General features: G+C 41.2%; 4 protein-coding genes across 4 annotated transcripts in view; 2 read left to right on the top strand and 2 right to left on the bottom strand.

Moving 5' to 3' along the window:
• The window catches only part of LOC309703671 (uncharacterized protein), a gene marked incomplete at its 5' end in the record, with an annotated part of 204847 nt that overhangs the window by 87109 nt on the left and 95768 nt on the right, over positions 1–21970 (top strand). The window lies entirely within an intron of this gene.
• On the bottom strand, positions 57–5835 carry ist1 (IST1 factor associated with ESCRT-III). The gene is made up of 10 exons (XM_082528739.1): positions 5715–5835; positions 5054–5154; positions 4769–4949; positions 4604–4691; positions 4413–4496; positions 4199–4309; positions 3927–4106; positions 2985–3086; positions 2447–2492; positions 57–1930 (listed from the first exon to the last, which is right to left on the bottom strand). Exons 2-10 carry the CDS (start codon positions 5139–5141, stop codon positions 1764–1766), a joined length of 1047 nt encoding a protein of 348 aa, XP_082384865.1. The 5' UTR covers positions 5142–5154; positions 5715–5835; the 3' UTR covers positions 57–1763.
• mphosph10 (M-phase phosphoprotein 10 (U3 small nucleolar ribonucleoprotein)) lies at positions 9577–17120 on the bottom strand (the record flags this gene model as incomplete). The annotated part of the gene is given in 12 exon segments (XM_082534645.1): positions 9577–9852; positions 11520–11750; positions 11830–11937; positions 12150–12260; positions 12359–12496; positions 12593–12660; positions 12782–12923; positions 14030–14195; positions 14288–14460; positions 14555–15218; positions 16940–17051; positions 17054–17120. Coding segments are annotated over 12 exon segments (2133 nt in total). The 3' UTR covers positions 9577–9699.
• On the top strand, positions 17078–20504 carry mcee (methylmalonyl CoA epimerase). Its single transcript, XM_082534668.1, has 3 exons — positions 17078–17146; positions 18874–19214; positions 20212–20504. Exons 1-3 carry the CDS (start codon positions 17119–17121, stop codon positions 20362–20364), a joined length of 522 nt encoding a protein of 173 aa, XP_082390794.1. The 5' UTR covers positions 17078–17118; the 3' UTR covers positions 20365–20504.

Raw genomic sequence — 21970 nt, 5'->3', positions numbered from 1 at the left:
ACAGGTTGTTTTTAAAAAGAAAAACTGATGGAAAATTATGTGCAGACCTTACAAGCTTTCCAGTTCCAAATAGTCTTTTATTAAATTGTTATTGTAGTATACATTGTTTGGGGGGAGGGGAACTATTTTTTGCAACAAGACACTATTTTGTGTCTTAAAGTTTAACATGAAAGAACAATCGAACATATAAAAGACAGTGAGCAGATCACAGTTCTGTAGGGTTAATTATCTCTCTGTTTTTTCCCAGCTCATGTAAAACTATTAATTAACTGCACGTATAACCCAGTGGGGAAGCTTTTCAAAGCGCTGAGTCATATTATTCAAGGCCACCGTCTATTTGCCATGCAAGCAGAGCCCGGTGTAGTCAGGTTACAGGAACAATAACAAAAACCTCTCACTACACTTATTACAATAATTAGAAACATCTACCTCTAATGCCTGTACAGATTTTTTTTAATCTATCAAGCAAATTAAAACTCAGAATCTGTGGAGTGTAACGCAAATAAGGTCAATTAGAAACTGAAAAACGCATTATGTGTCCAGTCTTGGTGGATAACAGATGCTTAATCCTAAAACAGACTGGCAAGGCCTCAGATGAGAGGTGAAAGGTAAGGCAAATGGAGTGGTGAACATACAGTACAAGACCCATGCACAAGATCACAATGGCACGAACTTTTTCCTCTGCTCTCAAACTTTACATCTAATCAAATCAGTTTGCTGGCTGGCTGCTTTTGCCTGCCAGGATTTTAATTGCAAATTTGTTTGTTCAGTCATAAAAAAAAGTGCAGGTATTTTGTAAAACTGAAATTCAAAAGGGCAAAAAGAAAACTTTATTTGGAGATAGTGTATATAAAACAGATTTGTCAAATATTGAACAACTCCCGGTTGCCAAACTCCTTTTCCTATACAGTTAAATCATTCATGTACATAAGTCTACCTATATTGCTGTAAGTGTATTAAATTACAGATTTCCATACATGTTGTCATTTTACATCTGTGTCCCATCGCCCTCAAACGGAAAAGGTTTGAAACCATACTATTTTTCTGATACAAATACACCTTGAAGTTTGAGAACCTCGGTAATAATGAGTATTTAACAATCCCACAGTGAGAAAAACTGCGTAACACACTGAAAATATGGCTTCTATGTGTCCCGGTACAGCTGAGAAAAACCTCACTACTGTTGGAGCCTCACTTTGGAAACTAAATGGTGATTTTAATGCGTAAAAGCTTGTTCGCCACAGAGGTGGCGCAGCCCGCTATACCTGTCAAACTGGTCTGAGACGGGACTGAGCGACACAGTGGCAAAGATCACAGCGACAGTGTGTCCAAAGTAGAATAAAGGCATGTACTATAAATATCAATCAAACCCAAAACCTTCAGAAAAATCAACACTTAAGATCTAAATGTGAACATATTAATTACCACACAGACAAATGGAAAAGGTTAAACTTCAGTGCGATTTTAAATAAGGAGCGAGAAGGGGTGAATACCCGCATGATTGTTTAAGATTTTATCCAACGTGCCAAATAGAAGAAATGAAAACATGTGGCGCTAAAAAGTACTCTCTCTCATTAGCTGGTCACAGCTATATAAATGAGGTAATAGATTACATGTATGTTTAATATTTGTGTAAAATTACTTCACCAAGAAAGAGGGAGGAGAGCTACCCAAATCTGATTCAGAGCCTTGAACAATTCCTATTTCCTGTTCTGAGCTGTGTAGGTGACACAGGCCTGTTTATGTATATCAGGTTAAAGCATTTAGGTCTTCTTCTTCAGCTCCTCAAAGCGCCGCGTCAAATCATCAAAGTCAATGTCATCCGAGGTGGTGTTGCTTCTGCCCAAGGAGGATGTTGGGAGTGTGTCAGGAACAGATGGGAGTTCTGGAAGAGCGTTGTTGTCATAAATCTGAGCCGAAGGAGCGGGACCTGGAGAGTAACAGGCATTAATTATTTAGGAAAATGTTTGGCAGGTGAGCATTTTAAGGATAACTTAAGTCCTACCCTACTTTATTTTCCCACCTTGTTAAAATCTACTGCAAACAAGACAGATTAAAATAAATAAACAAACGAGGTCTGTTCCACAGACCTCCCCCACCTGTGAGCTGCACTCTGTAACCTTTGCTTTCATTAGTATGAGCCTCACCATCCTTCTGCAGCAAATACACATCAAAGCAGCAAATCTGCTTCCAACAAGCACACTGGCATGCTAATAATGCTCAATTTGCACAATAAATTACAAGATAATTTTGTCAAAGAGTTACGTATATATATGAAATGTTTTAAAAAATTATTTCATGTGGGTAGAGTTAAAAGATTTAAATGCTATTCAAGACTAACTGGCACAATGTGGGTTATAGTTATTTCAGTTGATTCGCTGACAATAAGAAAACAAACTATTCCCCTCTCATCATTTAAGTGCTGCTGATTGTTGACAGAACTCACCTACGCCCTGGGAAGGAACAGAAGGTTTTTCAGTTAGGTCGTCAATCTGAAACAAACAAATGTGTTCGTGATGAACTCATCCCCATATTTAAAAACAAAAACAAATATATACATATATTTGTTAGTATTAATAAGATTTTGATTAATACTTCATTTATAAAAGGCAGATGCAAAAACAAACCAAAAAACAAAAAAGAAAAGAAAAATGGAAACCATCACCTTTAGTGTGCAACACTAAACATGATTTTTGGTAAAGGGCCTCAGTTATCGCTTCTTTCAGTCCCGCTAAGAAAAGCTGATCAGGTCATAGTTAGTAGGTTAAAGTTGGCCAATTTCAAGCTACCTACATCCGTGCAGATGAACCTGAATCTGGGCCTACTCTGAGAAATAATGTTAAAGTATGGAGGACAGGCAGAACTGTAAGCAAGCCGAATAAACAGTTCTTCCCTGAGTGGTTCCCTGCCCTGTCCGTCTGTCCATCTTTGGAAACATGAAGGGGGCATGGATGGAGGGGAAGGGTTCAGTCGTACAGACTTACAGACTCGTATGTAGGGGGAGAAGTGGGCAACTGAGGTGGCTGCCCTCCTCCCATGGGGGGCTGGAAGCTGTTGTAGGTTCCAACGGGTGCATGAAACGGTTCCTGGGGGTAAGCAAAAAAAAAAAAAAAGAAAAAAAGAAAAAAAAAAGAAAAAAGTCAAACAAGTTTGAGGAAGGTAGTACATATTACACTACAAGGTCAAAAGTATTGGGCCATACCCCTTTTGTGAACATTTATGAATGAATGGGTCATTCACTGTCACTGAACAGGTACTGTAATACAATGTTACCAGGTTAACAAGTCAGGCTGTTAAATGAGTCACTAAGACTGCTGACTCAATAACTATAGAGTTCTAACATCTGGCATTAACATCAGCCCAAAAACTGCGTGCCAGGAGCTTCATGATATGGGTCTTGATTGATTCCAATAGGTGTAGGTAGCCCAGTACTTTTATCAATATAGTGTATAGTTCTCATACAGAGTAAATACAACAAACTAGAATCTATTTCATCCTGGTGATCTTACTGCCATTAAATTGTCCTCAAAACAACATGCTTCAAAAGTCAGAAGCAGCTGTGAAGGACTTTTCATACTGTTAAAATGTAACAAAATATACTTTTTTTTAGAACAAGTGCTGTAAATGCTCCATGCCATCTATGCCTTTCAGAAATGGATGAAAAGCTGAGGGGTCACTGCCAGTAGTAACAATTTGCTAATTTCTTTAGATGTTCTGAGAACCAAAAACAAAATTCCATCCAGATACACATGTAGCAATATCCTGAAAATGAGCATAACATTATCTGCATGTCATTACAAGGCAAAGTTAAAAAAAGTGTTTTTGTTTTAATATCAGTGAAATGTTCACGTTAAATCTGTAACAGAAAGTAAAAAGCAACACAATATTATTCAACTAAATCATCGTCTTTAAAAGGAAACTCTTACAGCTCCATTGGGAGGTGGATAGTTGAAAGCTGTTGGCATTGGCATAGCCATAGGCATGGGCATAGGCATATGGATTCCAGGAGCTAGAGGAGCTGTGAATCCTCCACCACCTCCTCCTCCAAACTTCCTGTCATTGTCGACATCAATCAGGTCTGCCTCCTCCCCAGTACACACCTCGGGCTATCCGGAGAAGTAGCGGATGGTAAATAAACAAACAGAGGGCAAAATTTCCAACTTTCACATTGAGTAACAACAGATTCTTTGCTGCTTACCCGGACCATGGCGTCAGGTTCATAGGGGACATTGTAGTTCTTTGCGATCTCTATCAAGTAGCGCTCGACCAAGATCTTGGGAGGAGCCTCAACACTCAGTTTGTGCATCAGCTGAAATCAGATATTTGATTAGATGTCGCTAAGAGCACACTAGACAAAAGGTTCATACATTCCTATACAAGCTTGTGGACAGTCACTGGGGAAAAAAAATTACCCTGTCGTTGACTGTGCCAATCTGGTTTGTCCTGCATAGCTTGCCGTACTCCTTGCTATATTTTGCACACAGCTGTTCAGACACCTGAAAGAAGATTTTAGAAACAAGATTGTCAATACTGACTTGAAAGGAATAGATGTAAATACCAAGTGTTTATTATCACTGGAGACAAATTTTTAGATAGAACTTACAATTTTTAGCTCAGACACCTCTGACTGCAGACGAGGAGCTGCCCAGATGAGAGTGGACACTGCTTCCTGTAAGCCTGGATCTAGTTCTCTAATAATGGATAAACAGCAACCGTGTTAACGAGGACGGACACTGAAGGTAAGGAATTTACAATGCTCAGTACTCACTTCATGGACTGAATGAGGCCAAAGCGAGTCAACAGCAGGTCACAGTAAAGCTCTAAGATCTCCATGGCTTCAACCAGATAGTCCTCTCTGATGATGTGCTCCACACGGATCCGTGCCCGCTCATCCTTACCTGATGACAGGTAATCTGCAATCTCTTTCCTGGCCTTCTGAGCAAGCTCAGCTTTATATTAAATTTGGCAATATGGGAAAAGGAAAAAAAAACATTAGAACTACTTTACAAATAAAGAGCCACTTCAGCTATTGGAGAGCAGCACAGTGACTCACTTTTCTTTTTCTCAAGGAGTTTGAGTCGGTTGATGACCAGTCGGAGATTGACTCTCAGCCTCTCTGATTTGAAACCTCCTCCCAGCATGATGACGGACAGCCTTTGGACAGGAGAGAGGAGAGGGGAAATAAGTGAAGACGACCTATGGAGCCCATCTAACTTACCATCTCTGATCCAGTGAGTCACTCAATCATGTGAGCATGACCAACCCATCGTAACACAATGACTCCGCACATTCACGCGAAACACAACACAAACACACACGTAAACAAGGTCAGGAATAAACATAAGTTAGTTACCAACACAAAGTATTAAACTACCAACGACTCAAAACATTAGCTTTAGCTTGACGCCGAGAACAGGTAACAAGAAGGCCAACCATGCTACTTTAAACGATACCGTCTTATCGTGTCCAGTACCGTTTTATCCATTAACATTACAATCATTCATTTTTAAAAACCCGAGCCGGTGCTTGTGTGAACAAATCTGCTAGCTACAGCCTTTGCTTTGTTAGCAGTCTTCTGTTATCGTTTGTGCTAGCTACCGACCTAGCTCCGTCGTTTAACGTCAACAAAACCAAGTCAAATACACTGAAAGACTTTAAGAATTCAGATAGTTTCGAAATAGTTTAACAGGTTAAAAAAAAAGCTAGAAGCTTACCTGTAAATACGAGTCGAGCGCACACACCAACTTATTTGAGTCTTGTTTCGTCGCTCACTTCACTTCCGTGATTATCTCCAGTGACGTCATGGGGAATAACCCAGGGGCGGGGTTGCTGTCCGAATCAAAGGAGCGTCAATCACAGGTGCAGGTGTGACCCAGTTGTCAGCCGATGACGTTACTTTTTCCTTTTTTTTTTTTTTTTTTAAATATGGCCCTAATACTTCTTCTTATAGATAAATAAAACAGTTTGCATGCTATTTTAGAAATACCGCAGCTGTCCACAGTACAGGGTAAACCAATCAGTTTAAATGCTACCTAACACAGAAAACTCCAAAAGTTAATAGTTAACAGAGGTTAAGTTAGGTGGAGGCTAATTACAATGTTTGTTTGTTTTTTTCCTTTGCTTGAAATAATTTAATTGTGGGATAACCCAGTTGATAAAATTAGGGGGGACAAAGGTGGTTTATCACAGCATAAATTAAATGAAATAAACCTCAAAATTAAGTATCCAAGTAAACATTGTACCATAGATTTAAATGAAATAACTGGGAAGCCGAAACAACTACAAACATGTTAAAAAATACACAGACTAATCTACAGACATGATTGGTTAATAATTAAAATGATCAATATACAGGGAGTGCAGAATTATTAGGCAAATGAGTATTTTGTGCTGGAAAGGAGAGTTCGTCCGTTAGTCGAACCTCGGATACAGGAGGAACAATGCGGTTTTCGTCCTGGTCGCGGAACACTGGACCAGCTCTTTATCCTCTCCAGGATACTTGAGGGTGCATGGGAGTTTGCCCAACCAGTCTACATGTGTTTTGTGGACTTGGAGAAGGCATTCGACCGTGTCCCTCGGGGTGTCCTGTGGGAGGTGTTGCGGGAATATGGGGTGTCTGGCCCATTGCTACGGGCCATTCGATCCCTATACAACCGTTGCAAGAGCTTGGTTCGCATTGCCGGCAATAAGTCGGACTCGTTCCCGGTGGGTGATGGGCTCCGCCAGGGCTGCCCTTTGTCTCCGGTTCTGTTCATAATTTTTATGGACAGGATTTCTAGGCGCAGCCAAGTGGCGGAGGGCTTTCGCTTTGGTGGCCTCAGAATCTCATCTCTGATTTTTGCAGACGATGTGGTTCTGTTGGCTTCATCGGGTGAGGGCCTCCAGCTCGCACTGGAACGGTTCGCAGCCGAGTGTGAAGCAGCGGGAATGAGGATCAGCACCTCCAAATCTGAGGCCATGGTTCTCAGCCGGAAAAGGGTGGAGTGCCCACTCCGGGTCGGGGATGAGTTCCTGCCCCAAGTGGAGGAGTTCAAGTATCTCGGGGTCTTGTTCGCGAGTGATGGGAGAAGGGAGCCGGAGATCGACAGACGGATTGGGGCTGCAGCTGCAGTAATGCGGACGCTGCACCGGTCCGTCGTGGTGAAGAGGGAGCTGAGTGTAAAAGCGAAGCTCTCAATTTACCGGTCGATCTACGTCCCTACCCTCACCTATGGCCACGAGCTGTGGGTAGTGACCGAAAGAACGAGATCGCGGATACAAGCGGCAGAAATGAGCTTCCTCCGAAGGGTGGCTGGCCTCTCCCTTAGAGATAGGGTGAGAAGTTCGGCCATCCGGGAGGGGCTCAGAGTAGAGCAGCTGCTGCTCCACATCGAAAGGAGCCAGCTGAGGTGGTTCGGGCATCTGACAAGGATGCCCCCTGGGCGCCTCCTGGGTGAGGTGTTCCAGGCATGTCCCACCGGGAGGAGGCCCCGGGGCAGACCCAGGACACGCTGGAGAGATTATATCTCTCGGCTGGCCTGGGAACGCCTTGGTGTTCCCCCGGATAAGCTGGAGGAGGTGGCTGGGGAGAGGGAGGTCTGGGCCTCTTTGCTTAGGCTGCTGCCCTCGCGACCCGACCCCGGACAAAGCGGATGAGGATGGATGGATGAGTATTTTGTCCACATCATCCTCTTCATGCATGTTGTCTTACCCCAAGCTGTATAGACTCGAAAGCCTACTACCAATTAAGCATATTAGGGGATGTGCATCTCTGTAATGAGAAGGGGTGTGGTCTAATGACATCAACACCCTATATCAGGTTTGCATAATTATTAGGTAACGTCCTTTCCTTTGGCAAAATGGGTCAAAAGAAGGACTTGACAGGCTCAGAAAAGTCAAAAATAGTGAGATATCTTGCAGAGGGATGCAGCAGTCTCAAAATTGCAAAGATTCTGAAGCGTGATCATCGAACAATCAAGTGTTTCATTCAAAATAGTCAACAGGGTCGCAAGAAGCGTGTGGAAAAACCAAGGCGCCAAATAACTGCCCATGAACCGAGAAAAGTCAAGCGTGCAGCTGCCAAGATGCCACTTGCCACCAGTTTGGCCATATTTCAGAGCTGCAACATCACTGGAGTGCCCAAAAGCACAAGGTGTGCAATACTCAGAGACATGGCCAAGGTAAGAAAGGTTGAAAGACGACCACCACTGAACAAGACACACAAGCTGAAACTTCAAGACTGGGCCAAGAAATATCTCGAGACTGGTTTTTCTAAAGTTTTATGGACTGATGAAATGAGAGTGAGTCTTGATGGGCCAGATGGATGGGCCCGTGGCTGGATTGGTAAAGGGCAGAGAGCTCCAGTCCGACTCAGACGCCAGCAAGGTGGAGGTGGAGTACTGGTTTGGGCTGGTATCATCAAAGATGAGCTTGTGGGGCCTTTTCGGGTTGAGGATGGAGTCAAGCTCAACTCCCAGTCCTACTGCCAGTTTCTGGAAGACACCTTCTTCAAGCAGTGGTACAGGAAGAAGTCTGCATCCTTCAAGAAAAACATGATTTTCATGCAGGACAATGCTCCATCACACGCGTCCAAGTACTCCACAGCGTGGCTGGCAAGAAAGGGTATAAAAGAAGAAAAACTAATGACATGGCCTCCTTGTTCACCTGATCTGAACCCCATTGAGAACCTGTGGTCCATCATCAAATGTGAGATTTACAAGGAGGGAAAACAGTACACCTCTCTGAACAGTGTCTGGGAGGCTGTGGTTGCTGCTGCACGCAATGTTGATGGTGAACAGATCAAAACACTGACAGAATCCATGGATGGCAGGCTTTTGAGTGTCCTTGCAAAGAAAGGCGGCTATATTGGTCGCTGATTTGTTTTTGTTTTTGAATGTCAGAAATGTATATTTGTGAATGTGGAGATGTTATATTGGTGTCACTGGTAAAAATAAATAATTGAAATGGGTATATATTTGTTTTTTGTTAAGTTGCCTAATAATTATGCACAGTAATAGTCACCTGCACACACAGATATCCCCCTAAAATAGCTAAAACTGAAAACTACTTCCAAAAACATTCAGCTTTGATATTAATGAGTTTTTTGGGTTCATTGAGAACATGGTTGTTGTTCAATAATAAAATTATTCCTCAAAAATACAACTTGCCTAATAATTCTGCACTCCCTGTACTTGAATTCCACTTTTGAAATAAAATAAAATGAGCTGCTTTTCACTGTGAAATTGATCGTTTCCAGTCTGGGAAATTACATGTCTTTGATCTATAAATACAGTCTTTACAAAAAGATATCAATTAATATGCATTAGTGAGAGAAGTACCTACTTTATTCAAGGTTTAGAGGCTATTTTATATTATTTGCATAGTTCCCACACTACAGAGTGAGTACAATACCCAGTTGTTGTCTGCCCAGAATGATTCAGAGGATCACTAGCTTACATTTTATAAGAGTGTAAAGAGATAAGACTCCCTTAGAAAATGGCTTAATATTCAGAGGACCGTCTAAAGCCATGTGGTGGAGTCTCTATTCATACAGAGGGATATGGGAAATGAGCAAAAACCAAACAGAGCACCAGCACATCTGTAATCCTGATTATTTTTAATCAAAATGTTACAAGAATTTCAGACATAACATTTATTTTGCATTTTCATAAAAATATATACAATAAATCATTGCTAGTCCCTAACAAACCATCACAGCTATTATAACTTGAGTTTGCTAACAGAAACCTCTTTGTTTTTCTTCTTCTTCTTTGAAGGCTGGTCCTTTGCGCTTTTGATCTGACTTTTGACCTGGTCCTGCAGCTGAGAGAAGAACGCTTGAGAGGACCGCAGAGCCTTGTCCTTCCCCTCGTCCTGAAACAGGAACACTTGGTTAGTAAAGTCACCTCAGGAACATCTGCAGCATAAAGTAGGAATTTGTGTAATGTTTACAACAAAAGCCTTCCTTAAAGGTGTGGTGTGTCTGAGAAGTGGAAAAGGCTGACTAATTGTTTGCTAAAAATAGATTACCCAGTCTGTGATGGCACTACATAGTTAAAACATGAGTTAATCCATAGAGCACAACCTGCTGAAGTTCAAACTGTGCATCAGAATGAGGAACACCGGTGACTTTGAACGTGACACAGTCGTTGACTCTGAGAATATTCTGAAGCTGCTGATCTACTGGGATTTTCCCCAAACAATGTCTAGTATTACAGAGAATGGTCCGAATAAGATCAAAATATCCAGTCAGCAGTAGTTCCATGTGTGAAAATGGCATGTTGATGTAAGAGGATAACGAACTGGTAGGAAGGCAACAGTAACTCACAGAACTGCTCGCTACCACTAAAGCCCCGTTTCCACTGGTAGCTACTCAGATCGACTCGCAACAGTTCGCCACAGTTTAAGTGTGACGTCGTCAGACTACATGCCACCGATTGGCCTGTCAGGGGGTCACTCCATGAGTCATTAGATTATCTCATTCATGAAAATCAAAACTGCCATTTTTTAAACCCAGCTAGGAGGGAAATGGCTACAAATAATGCCGGTGCCTCCCGAGTCTGACGGAAAGCCATAGACCGAGTAGCAGGTATATTCTTGCCTCGACATCCACCTTTGTTGTAGGGTTCACGTCTCAAACTAATCACGGGATGCTTGGCCATGTTGCTATGACAATGACCACACACATTAGGTGGTACTCTATTGTATTGGAAAACCAGTCGATCCCAATCAAGTCGTGGCGAACAGTGGCAAGTCGATCCATGTAGATACTAATGGAAAAAGGGGCTTAAGGTATGCAGAAGAGCATCTCTGAACGCACAACTCGTTGAACTTTGAAGCAGCAGAAGATCACACTGGGTGCTGCTCCGGTACGGACATGAAACTGAGGCTGCAGTTTTCAGAGGCTCAAGAAAATTGAACCACAGAACATTGTAAAAATGTTGTCTCGTCTGATGAGTCTTGATTTCTGCTGCATCACACAGATGCTGGTTATAAACAACATGAAACAGGGCTGTAGAGTGTGACCAATTTGGTCGCAAATGTGACCTAATTTCTCAATGGTGTGACTAAAAAAAACATCCTAGGTCGCACCGGTGCGACCAGGCGTTCGAGTTACTAAAAAAAAAAAAAAAAAAAGTCTCCACATCTCTGAAAGTCTCTGTGTGGCCAACAGCAGACAACATTGAGCCCAAATCATGGTCTAAACCAATCTGAGGTAGTCAAGGGTAGAACCTCTCAGATGATGTCAGCGAAGCACCTTAAGCACAATAACTTTTTCAGTACCGTATTTTTCTGACTAGAAGGCACACTTAAAATCCTTTAATTTCCTTTGTTTAAAAAAAAAAAAAAAAAAAAAAGCATCACATTGGTGTTTAGTGATATTTAGACTTAGTTGTATCATATGAATAATGATTACTTTCTCCTGTGTGCATCTTTAAAGCACTTCCAAACATTTATAACGTTGATCTGACAGAACTCTGAGCAGGTTGATGACGACTTCCTACCGAGAGCAGCAGAGTGAAGCGAGATCAGGCACTCACCTTGAGTATCGTCGCTTTGCCTCCTTTTGTGACTTTCTTGAGGGTTTCTGTCACTTGAGCCTTCGATGGCTTTTTGTTCTCCTCTGTTTTATTGGCCTCTTTAAGTTTCTGTTTCTTTTCCTTCTCTTTGATCTTCAATCGCTTAACCTTCTTTTTGTTGCGCCTCTCACGTTTCTTGTCTGTTGATGTCTTCTCTGTCGCTCCCAGCAAATCTCCCGCTTTGTTCTTCTCCTTTGGTTGGAGGAGAGGATTGTTAGACAAAATCCTCATATGAAAATAATGGACTTCTGTACATGGATTGAAGACTAACCTTGATTTCTTCTGGTGCGAGTAGCGTAGCATCACTAGTGCTGACAGGAGCCACCTCCTCCATTGTAATGGATGGCAAATTAGACACCACTTTGACCTCAGGAACGGGCTATGGACAAAAGCAAACATGAATACAAAATGAATCAGAAACCTTTTACCTTTCACAGTACAGCACTGTGTAAATATACATTCAGTTTATCCAACGATAATTACAGCTTAAATTAAAGACTACAATCACGTTGGGACAGGTTTTTAAAGAACCATGCACCTGAGAAACTGCAGAGTATCTAGTTTTAGTCACTGCTAGCAGGAAAAACTCACCGGCTTAGGTGTGAAGTGGAAGTTGGAAAGAGCATCTAACTTTAGGAAGAGTGTGTCCATAAGCTTCTGAATTTCTACATGGGCTGGGTTCTCCTCCTCCTCCGTTTTTTGCTGAAATTACAAAAGATGATAATAATAATACAATGAATATTTGAGGAAATGCTTCATATGTGTCAAAGTTCTAATGAAAACAAGAAAAAAAGTCAAACCTGATTCTGCTTGAGATATTCTTGCTCATAGATTTCTGCTAAACTCTGCTTGCTCTTCTCATGGTCCAACGTGAGCCTCTTCTTGTACTCAAACACCTCCTCCTTAGGCTTCTCTTTGCGAACCACGTCATCGAAAGCCTTCCAGAAACACAAGTATAAGTAACTAGGTTATTCATTATAATAATATAAAAAATGAATAATAATAATAAAAAAATACTGGTTACTGTTACTAACTTGGTCTTTAATTCTCTGTTTGATGATGTCTTCCAGCTGTAGTGTAGTTTCTTCTGTGATTGCAGGGGCTGAAAAAACAAATGAGAAATTTTACTCTATGATTTGACATAATAAGGCTGCTATTAATTATTCAAACTAAAGCATGCACAAACAGAGTGGGAGTTTGGGAGGTGCTGGGTGGTCACTAACCCGTCCTGGACGTCTGCTCAAACGCCACGTCTTCCTCCAGCATGCTGTTTTCAGGACGGGTCTGTGCAGTTACTTCTCCGGACAGCTGCCAGGGTTTCTCTGCTAAAGCTGCTTTCTCTAGCTCTTCAATCTTCTGGGACATCTGCAGGTTACAGCAAATGCAGGATTGCACAGTCACAAACAGTGAACTAAAAATCAGCCCTGTTGGGTCAATGTTGGGTACCCATGATCTGTGCTCCTTCAGGTACAGGTGAGACATTCAATCGAAGGAGGCAGGTAAGGAGTTAAACTAATCTCCACTCTGAAGCAACTACCAACAAGAGTGAAGGACGCCGTTCACTAATGTGATACGTTGGGAAATTTACACTATAGGATCACCTATAGTGCAAGAATCTGAAATTTATGATTTCAAAACAAATAAACAAACAAACAAAAAGTGGTATTAGCACTCCGGCAGATTTAAAGAGTGTACTCACACAAAGCAATCAGTATCGTGCCTAAACCCCCAAATTCTAGTTCATTCGTCAAGTGTGATCGCTGCTCCCCACTGTTTAGTTCAACTCAGGCCTGATACAGATGGATGCAACTACTACATCATCATTCACTGGTTTCTGAACTCCTGATACCTCGAAATGAGAGTTTTCACCCTTGCCATCTCGGTGTTTTAAAACCAGATGAGATGAGGGGTGGATCTGACTGTGAAACCACAAGTAAATCGCCTAATAAGCTGTCAATCACAAGCCAATGAGCATAACCTGGATAATTCTCCTTTCTGACAAACACAATGACCAAAATTAATCAGCAAAGTGTTTACAGAGGTTCATTTACTTGTAGACTTGAATAGGATTTTAAGTCTTTCTGCAACCACAACTATGCCACCTGGGGGCCATTCAAAAGAATGCAAGTTTAATGGGGCCTTTTAAATACATCTATAACACATGTGAGAGGACACATGCATCCTAGAATTATGAACTGTGCTCTACAAGAGCACTTTTAAGAGTTTTACGTGCATGAAAGAGCAAGCACGATACAAGACAACCACACTTAGTGTGAGCACACCCTCAGTCCTCTTGTGATTTAACACTTTATTTTGCTTTTTATTATTCTGGAGGGCTTACAGCTGCATCCTCTTAAGTCAAACAGGGATAAATTGGAATCAAATTAAAAAACTTGCTCCAACTTGCTGTGTTGGATATGTTAATCAAACCAGAGACATCTAAAACCTCGTTTCAGTTGCATTTCATTTACCTTTTCTTGCCGTTTCTCAAACGATGATTTTGCTTCAGACTTGGCTGAGCCTTTGGCTTTTCCTCCCAAAATGTCCTCCACATCCTCTCCCTCGCTGTCTTCATCATCCGAGAGATTAAAGGTCACTTTCTTATGAGACGACCTAGACTGACCCCTCTCCTCTTCCCTGCCAAAGTGCAGACACGAACATGGTGAAATTGACTTCTCCCACACATAACTTATAAAACGTGCAGTTTTATAATTTTTGATTGCACTTACTCATCATCACCCTCCTCTTCGCCATCATAGTCGTCATCTATTACTTCTTCACCTTCCTCCTGGCTTTCATCCACGCTGTCATCCTCTCCATCTGACGGGTCGTCTGTTTTAGCGGGTTCGCTGTCCACGGCGTCAAAGAAGTCCTTGTACTTGAGATTCCTGGAGCTCTTCACCTGTCGGTATAAAGAACAATCAACATATTTGCTGTAGTTTGAACTATTGGGAGGCAAAAAAAAATGAGTGGAAAATGTGTGATAAGTTACATACAGTATTTTTCTTTTGCTTTTTGGTGGAAATGATTTGCTCTAGGTCAAGATCATCATCCTCATCTGAGGGCAGATCCTGAAAATAGTCTACGTCATCTTCATCCTCCTTTCCCTCGCGCTTGTCCATATCATCCAAAAATGCCTCCATCTCTGACAGTTTAAAGAACTTATCATCAACCTCAGAGGGCACCACTTTTGCTTTGGATGCCTTCCTTCCTGTATCCTTCTTCTGTTTCTCTTTTTTCTCCAGAGCATCCACATCAAAATCCAAATCAGAGTCATCCTCTGTGTTATCGTCTTCCTCCACAGCCATTTTCTTTGTCCGTCTCGGTGGTTCCAATTCTTGTTCCTCCTCCTCTTCTTCTTCATCGTCATCATTATCTGCTGATGCTCCTTCTTCTTCTTGACCACTCTCTTCCTGCTCCTCTTCCTCCAGCACAGTTAACGTCTCATCTGCTAAAGCTTCGTCTATGGTGTTTTTAAAGTGTTTCAGTACGGCTTTGTTCTGCAGCTCTAGCTCCTGCCAAATCTGTTCTTCATCAAAATTTTCCACAACCAGCTGAGCTAGCGGGCTTCCTGTATAATGTCCAGGTTCCTGAGCTTTGTGGAGGTCATACAGAGTCTTAGTGATGGAGGTAAAGTCTGTTGCCACTTCATCTTGAAGGCTGCAAAGATGAAAAGACACAGAATTAGTCGGGTATGTCTTATGATGCGATATTGGGGGGGAAATTTGTTGTTGTTGTTTTTATTAAATAACTGAATTGGATGAAAATCTGTGGTTTATTTGTTAATGTGTTGGTACAAAAACAAAACCACTACATTTCATCCATACATCTTCTACCGCTTATCTGGGTTCAGGTCGCAGGGGCAGCAGTCTAATCAGAGAAGACTTCCCTCACCACCTCTTGCAGCTTATCCAGATGGGTGCAATCACATCCGTGACCTCGTTCTTTCGGTCACTGCCCAGAGCTCGTGACCATAAGTGAGGGCAGGAATGTAAATCGATCGGTAATCCAAACTTCATTTTTAGGCTCAGCTCTCTCTTCACCACAACAAACCGACAGACTATCCGCATCACTGCTGATGCCGCTTCAATCCATCTGCCAGTCTCCTCCTCCCCTCATTCATGCTTAAACTCTTCCACTTGGGGCAGCAACTTGCCCCATGGGACTGTTTCATCCTTCAAATTATTGATTTAGTTGCCATGGGATGATGTGGCCTGTGGTTTTGGGCTGGCTCTAAGATCACTACTATACCACATACAGTCTAGAAGTGCACGTTTTGCCACTTTTCAGCAATTTTCTTCTCTTGTTTCAGTAGCTCAGAATGAAGTGAAAATTTGATACAGAAAATCATATTTTTATGACTGCAGCAGTAGCATTCGACATAAATTACTACAGTTGCCACTCCAAAAAGCAATGAAATGCCACAATTTGGGATTGATTAACAATTTTCCTGTATTACGCCGACTTTTGGGCTCCTCAAGAAAAAGCTGTGCTCTGTGTGTGTGTGTGTGTGTGTGTGAGATCCAGGCCTCCCACACCAAAACAGCATTGTGCTTATTTGTTAAACTGCTTAAGCAGCTCCAGCACCAAGAGCTCAGGCCTTTTTTGACTACTGGGCTTTGAGATGTGCCGTCTATGGCAAACCTGTGGAATCAGTCCTGTTCTGTTGGGAAAAACTTCCCTGTCTGATTGTGGAAATTCAGTAGGGCTTCTCCACCATTTTATTCATACAAGTTGTCTCCCGTTTGGTGAGGGGTCTTAACCCCCATTTGAAATACGGTAACACAGACTTGTGTGCACAAATGCATATACCGTACTAGATATTTACTTCATTCAAGACATTTGAAGTTTTACATTTTCTAACAGGTGTGGACTTTCTGAGTCTAAATCAGGATTGACAAACATGATATGCAATGAATAAACATCTGGTGTGTCACAGCAGTTGGTAGTCTAACACACGTCAGTTATTACAAGCACATCATCTTTGTTTTCTTTTCTTTATTTTTTTTTTACGTAGCTCTACAGACAGCTTACAGTAATGACCTAACTTTTATTTTATGAGCATAAATGTTACTGCAGTTGGATACGCTCATACCATGAAGATCTGTTTAAAGGTGTAGCAATCCCCAAATGCGTGAGCCAGCTGATTTTAGGAACATAAAGCGACTAAATGTTTCTACATGAAGCAAAAAGGAGAAACTCGCCTAATCATTTATATCTTACCAAAACCTCGACGTATAAACGTGTTGTCAGGTAAATGTGTTAATGCTGTGCTAACGCTACAGTTAGCTTCAGCTAGCTGGAGCGAATTTATAAAAATATTTAACAGCTTCTTCAAAAGATTTAAAAAAAATTACTCAACGCAAACAACAAACACTTACCCGAGGAAGTTTTCTGGCTGTGCTGTGTTGGCATTTATTTTCTTTACACACTCTTCCAGAACACCGAGCACATCTCCACTAGCCATGATTGTCCCCACATGTGTGGCTGTCTGTGTCGCACGTAAACAGGCTCACCGAGAAACCGCTCTGTACCTGCCACTTGGTTCCGGGGAACGAACATGGCGTCCGCCGTGCTGAAGGTTGCAGGTCTGTGTCAACAATTATTCAGCTTCGAAATTTTCGCTATTAAGTTCACTGTTCTGCAAACGATAAACGATGATACTAAGCTTCGTTATAGTGAGCTGTAATTTTTTTCGGAAGCTCAAACGAGCCCGCAAAGTTGACGAACATAAACAATGTTTACGTTACATCATGAACCAGAAGCACTCAAAAAGCGCAAACCTCCGCCAAGGCAGCTCACTCTGTATACAGTATTTACTTTTAAGGGAGTAGTATTGTATTTTCTCTATATTCAGTTATTTTCTTTGTTCTTTTCAAATATACTTTAGGAAGTTTGTAGTGCAGCAAAAAGGCTTTTGTTATTTGCCGCCTTGAAACCCATTTGAATATAGTTGGCATAATTTTGAGTATCATTTTTTATGTGGATATAGTACATGTGTAGCATTTATTTCAGTGGTTCCTAAAATGTTTAGCAATACATGTCAGGTGAAAAAAGTCTTTGATCAAACTAGTTTTTACTTTTGTTTTCCAATAAAATAGCTCCACATAGCGTTGTTATCACCTCTCAATCAATTCAGTCTATCAGGCTATCAATTGATCAATCAATTGACCTTGAAGGTGACACATTTGAAATCTTTACAATCTGCTTTCTCCATGTTTACAATACACAGGACAATCATAAGAATTATAGTTTCTAAGTTACAAAGCTTTTTGTGAATTTGTGACCAATAAATCATTACGCTGACCTTGGTGGATGTAAGCCAAGTTAACATGACCCCACGCTACACCCCTACAAAGTTTTATCATTCACTTCAAGCTGTTGCGTTTACAGACAGAGATGCTTGGCCAAGGTACCTATTAACTTCCTAACTACTAACTTAAGCCAAAGCCATACCATGAAGTAACTTCACACTGGAGCATTTTATTCCAAGATTTTTGTATGGCAAGGAGATGTGTGTAAAATTATATGGGTACTGTTATTTACTCTCTGAAACACAGGGTTGACCTAATAACCTAATTATATGTATATGTTCAGTACATAAACAGCAGGTTTCCCAGACAGGGATTAAGCCTTGTCTGAGACTAGGAGAAGAATTCAAAGATGACCTCCAATGAAGGCAAAAACAAGATTATGGCCTGGGAAACAAAAGATTGCTCTTATAGTAATAAAACAAAGATTATTGATATGTTCTCCTGATACTTCAGCTTTAAAATAAAAAACTAAGTATCATCAGTAAAAAACTATGTCTTCATAAGGAGACGGTAGGTTTATTTTACAACATAACTCAATAAAGTCATTTGAAAGTATGAAACACTTTATTGAGTTGAATGAATGGTAAGGTGCAGAAAAGCCAAAATGAGGGTATTATTTTATGCTCAGTATGAGCACTTTACTTTAAAAAGTCGTCTTTAAGGAATTGCCCTGTCGATTGGTCGTAGGAGGAAGGGAAGCCTAATCATTTTAATTTGAAAAGTCTTTCTTTCACAAATTAGTGTTATTCATGTTTACATTAAGTCAGCAAGCATCAAACAGAACACCAAACGGTAAAGATTGGTCTATTTATTATTTATATGATCTAAAACCAACAGTCAGTCACACAAAGGAGAACAGATTTGGGAGTGCAGGAAGCATAGGATTTAAATATCATTAATGTAACTCGGGACTTGGTCCAGAATATACAGCATACATCAAAGCTACTCGAGTAGAAACAACAAACACAGCTGATCTCTTTGTATTTTAATTTCATATTTAGCGGCGGGTGTTTCCAGATGCTCTCGCGTCGCGCTCCGGAGGGCACATTCAACAACGGTGCCCCTCCATCAGGGTGTTCCCGCGTCTCTGTGGAAGCTGGGCAGGCTTAACCACATCGCCATCGCTGTCCCCGACATGGAGAAGGCCACGGCGCTGTATCGGGACGTGCTGGGGGCCACGGTGAGTGAGAAGGTGCCCCTGCCCGATCATGGTGTCTACACTGTGTTCGTGGAGCTCGGCAACACCAAGCTGGAGCTGCTCCATCCTCTCGGAGAGAAGAGCCCCATCTCGGGCTTCTTGTTGAAAAACAAGTCAGGAGGAATGCATCACATTTGTATCGAGGTGAGACGGCGATGACAGGGGAGAGCTTTTATTACATTTTTGCATGGCTCTGCTTCATTTATCTGTTCACGTGACCCCAAATTCACGAGACTGAATTCAGAATTTGTTCATTTTCGTACTTCCTCTTGTCTACGTCTACTGTGACGTGTATATAATGAATGAGTGTACTGGTTTAAAGCATTAGTTGCACTAGTGTTTTATGAGACAATCCTTGCCTTCTGGTTCATATTCATTTTCCTTTTGCTCTGAGGATGTGCTGCAGCAAAATCTTTCTCTCGTGTTTTATGAGGATTGTGAGTCAGAATGGCCCAAAGAAAACATGCTTTCCTTCAGACTGTGACATGGTATTTATAAGAAACTGTTGTGTTGCATTTGTTGTGTTGTGAACCGGTGTAGTAGTATGGCTATTTGGTACATATAAATACATATGATATGACCTGGGATGACCACACGATTATCTTTGCTTGTGTTTTTATTTTAAGATCTACTCTGAATTTACAAATACCCATCATAAGGTAATAATTTAAAAGACGGAAACTAACAAATTAATCTAAAAATGAACATCTTCAAACACTAAAAACTGAAAAATAATTGTCATCACTGACCATGAGAATGGCCTAATGTAATATTATGAATTTACTAAATTACATAAAGTAAAATAACTTTTTTTTTAAAAAAGCAGTTCAGCTTTTGCAGAAATCATAATTACTACGTGTATCGAAGCTTAAAAAGTATTTAGGAATAATTATCTAGGGCCTGTGTGAGTGTAGTAGAGTTTGTTGTTAGTGTTATGTGTTCATGTCAGACAACAAATGTCAGTGTTGTTGTTGGTCCTATAAATCCAGTAACAGCTTGTCCCAAATTATGTGACTCAGCACGGGGGGCCTGTGCGTTAGTTTGCAGTGTTATGAGAGTTGACACTCAGTTGTGATCATTTTTAACCCTAATGATAACAAGTGAATTGAACAATAATGTTTTGTTCCCCCTATGACTGCAGGTAGACGACATTAGCGCTGTGATAGCCGACCTAAAAACCAAGAACATCAGAATGCTTTCGGCGGAGCCGCGGATAGGTGCTCACGGCAAACCGGTCATGTTTCTCCATCCTAAAGACTGTGACGGTGTGCTGGTGGAGCTTGAAGAAGCGTGAAACATCACATCCTGCTGTTGACTGAGAGTTTTCCAGGCAGTTTGATGATCAGAGTGATAGCGGGGATATCCTTATAGCACTTCTGCTTTTGGAAAAACAGTTCTTCTTTGTATGGAATAAAGTTGTATGTGGTACATTAACATGTGATGTATTAGTATGCGGTGTGTTGTTCTAACAGCTTCCCCTAAAGTGTTTGTGATAGAAATTTGATATTTCCCATATCTGCTAATTTGTGACATACAGTAAATGGTGGCTTTCTTAGATACAGCACTGGGTTGGACTTCCTCTTGGGTTCAGAGCATGAATTCAACAAGGTGCTGGAATCATTCGTCACAGATTTTGGTCCATATTGACATGATAGCATTTTTTGTCAGCTCATCCACAACGTCAATCTCTCATTCCACCACATCCAAAAGGTGCTCTGTTGGACTGAGATCTGGATGGTGACTCTGGAGGCCATTTGAGTACAGTCAGCTCACTGTGATGTTCAAGAAAACAATTTGCGATAATTTGAGCTTCGCGACATGTAAGATATCCTGCTGTAAGCAGCCATCAGACGATGGCACACTGGTGTTTAAAAGATGCTCAATTGGTAAAAAGAGTCCCAATAAAATCTCTCCATCACTGTTACAAAACCAGCAGTCTGAACAACTAATACTGACCCTACCATCTAAATACTGAAGCAGAAATTGAAAGGCAATGTTTTTCCAGTTTTGGTGAGCCTGTGAATTGCAGCCTTAGCACTCTGGTCATTCTTCTTTGAACTCTTGCATTAGGACTTTTTTCACCCACAGAAAATTCTTAAAGCATTCATAGTTAAAGGATTTGTTGTAATGTAAATATCCAGACTTTACTTAACTTCACTAGTAGACAGAAGTGCATTTACAAAGTATGTAAGAGGAAAACGCTAAGATAAAATTAGCACCTAAATAAATAGAGAACACAGACTATCAATATCAACGTCTATGAAGACAATTATGCTTTTAAAGAAAAGAGAGCTTGAGAGAAAATTGAGTAGATCAACTCCTGAAAATCTCAGACCACCACATCTAACACCAACAACCATATTATGTTTAAAGTCACTGACGCTCAGTTTGAACCTCAGGTCATTTTGACGATGTCTACATAAGTTGCTGCCACGTGATTGGCTGGTAAGATTTACAGTAGGAAGCAGCTGAACAGGTTTTCCTGATAAATTGCACAATGGGTGCATATAAAGTAGGATAGCTTCAGGTGGGAGTAAGTTTGATTTTCTCACTAACATGAATTCACTTTTGCATTTTGACTGACATGGTTTAAATTGGACTACTCTGATGCATTGATTACTGTTTAATCCCTTTAAATTTTGAACTAGTTCTGAATAAAATATGTTGATAATATATTTTTAAATGCAAATCAAGCCAGGCAGCACGGTGGTTAGCACTGTTGCCGCACAGCAAGAAGGTCCTGAGTTCAATTCCACCATCAGGCCGGGATCTTTCTGTGTGGAGTTTGCATGTTCTCCCCGTGTTTGCGTGGGTTCTCTCCGGGTACTCCGGCTTCCTCCCACCGTCCAAAGACATGCAGCTTGTGGGGATAGGTTAATTGATTAATCCAAATTGTCACT

This window comes from Aulonocara stuartgranti, assembly GCF_965226115.1.
Source record: "Aulonocara stuartgranti genome assembly, chromosome: 1".
Lineage (NCBI taxonomy): Eukaryota > Metazoa > Chordata > Actinopteri > Cichliformes > Cichlidae > Aulonocara > Aulonocara stuartgranti.
This window is presented reverse-complemented; position numbering and strand designations above follow the sequence as displayed.

What these genes read in the sequence shown, in the direction of transcription:
- ist1 (XM_082528739.1), bottom strand. Translation starts at nt 5,141, where the DNA reads ATGCTGGGAGGAGGTTTCAAATCAGAGAGGCTGAGAGTCAATCTCCGA. An exon ending in TTGGCACAGTCAACGACAGG is followed by an intron (nt 4,310 to 4,412) that starts GTAATTTTTTTT and finishes ATCTGATTTCAG; the next exon opens with CTGATGCACAAACTGAGTGT. An exon ending in AACCTGACGCCATGGTCCGG is followed by an intron (nt 4,107 to 4,198) that starts GTAAGCAGCAAA and finishes TTCTCCGGATAG; the next exon opens with CCCGAGGTGTGTACTGGGGA.
- mcee (XM_082534668.1), top strand. Translation starts at nt 17,119, where the DNA reads ATGGCGTCCGCCGTGCTGAAGGTTGCAG. An exon ending in CGCCGTGCTGAAGGTTGCAG is followed by an intron (nt 17,147 to 18,873) that starts GTCTGTGTCAAC and finishes TTTCATATTTAG; the next exon opens with CGGCGGGTGTTTCCAGATGC. An exon ending in TGCATCACATTTGTATCGAG is followed by an intron (nt 19,215 to 20,211) that starts GTGAGACGGCGA and finishes CTATGACTGCAG; the next exon opens with GTAGACGACATTAGCGCTGT.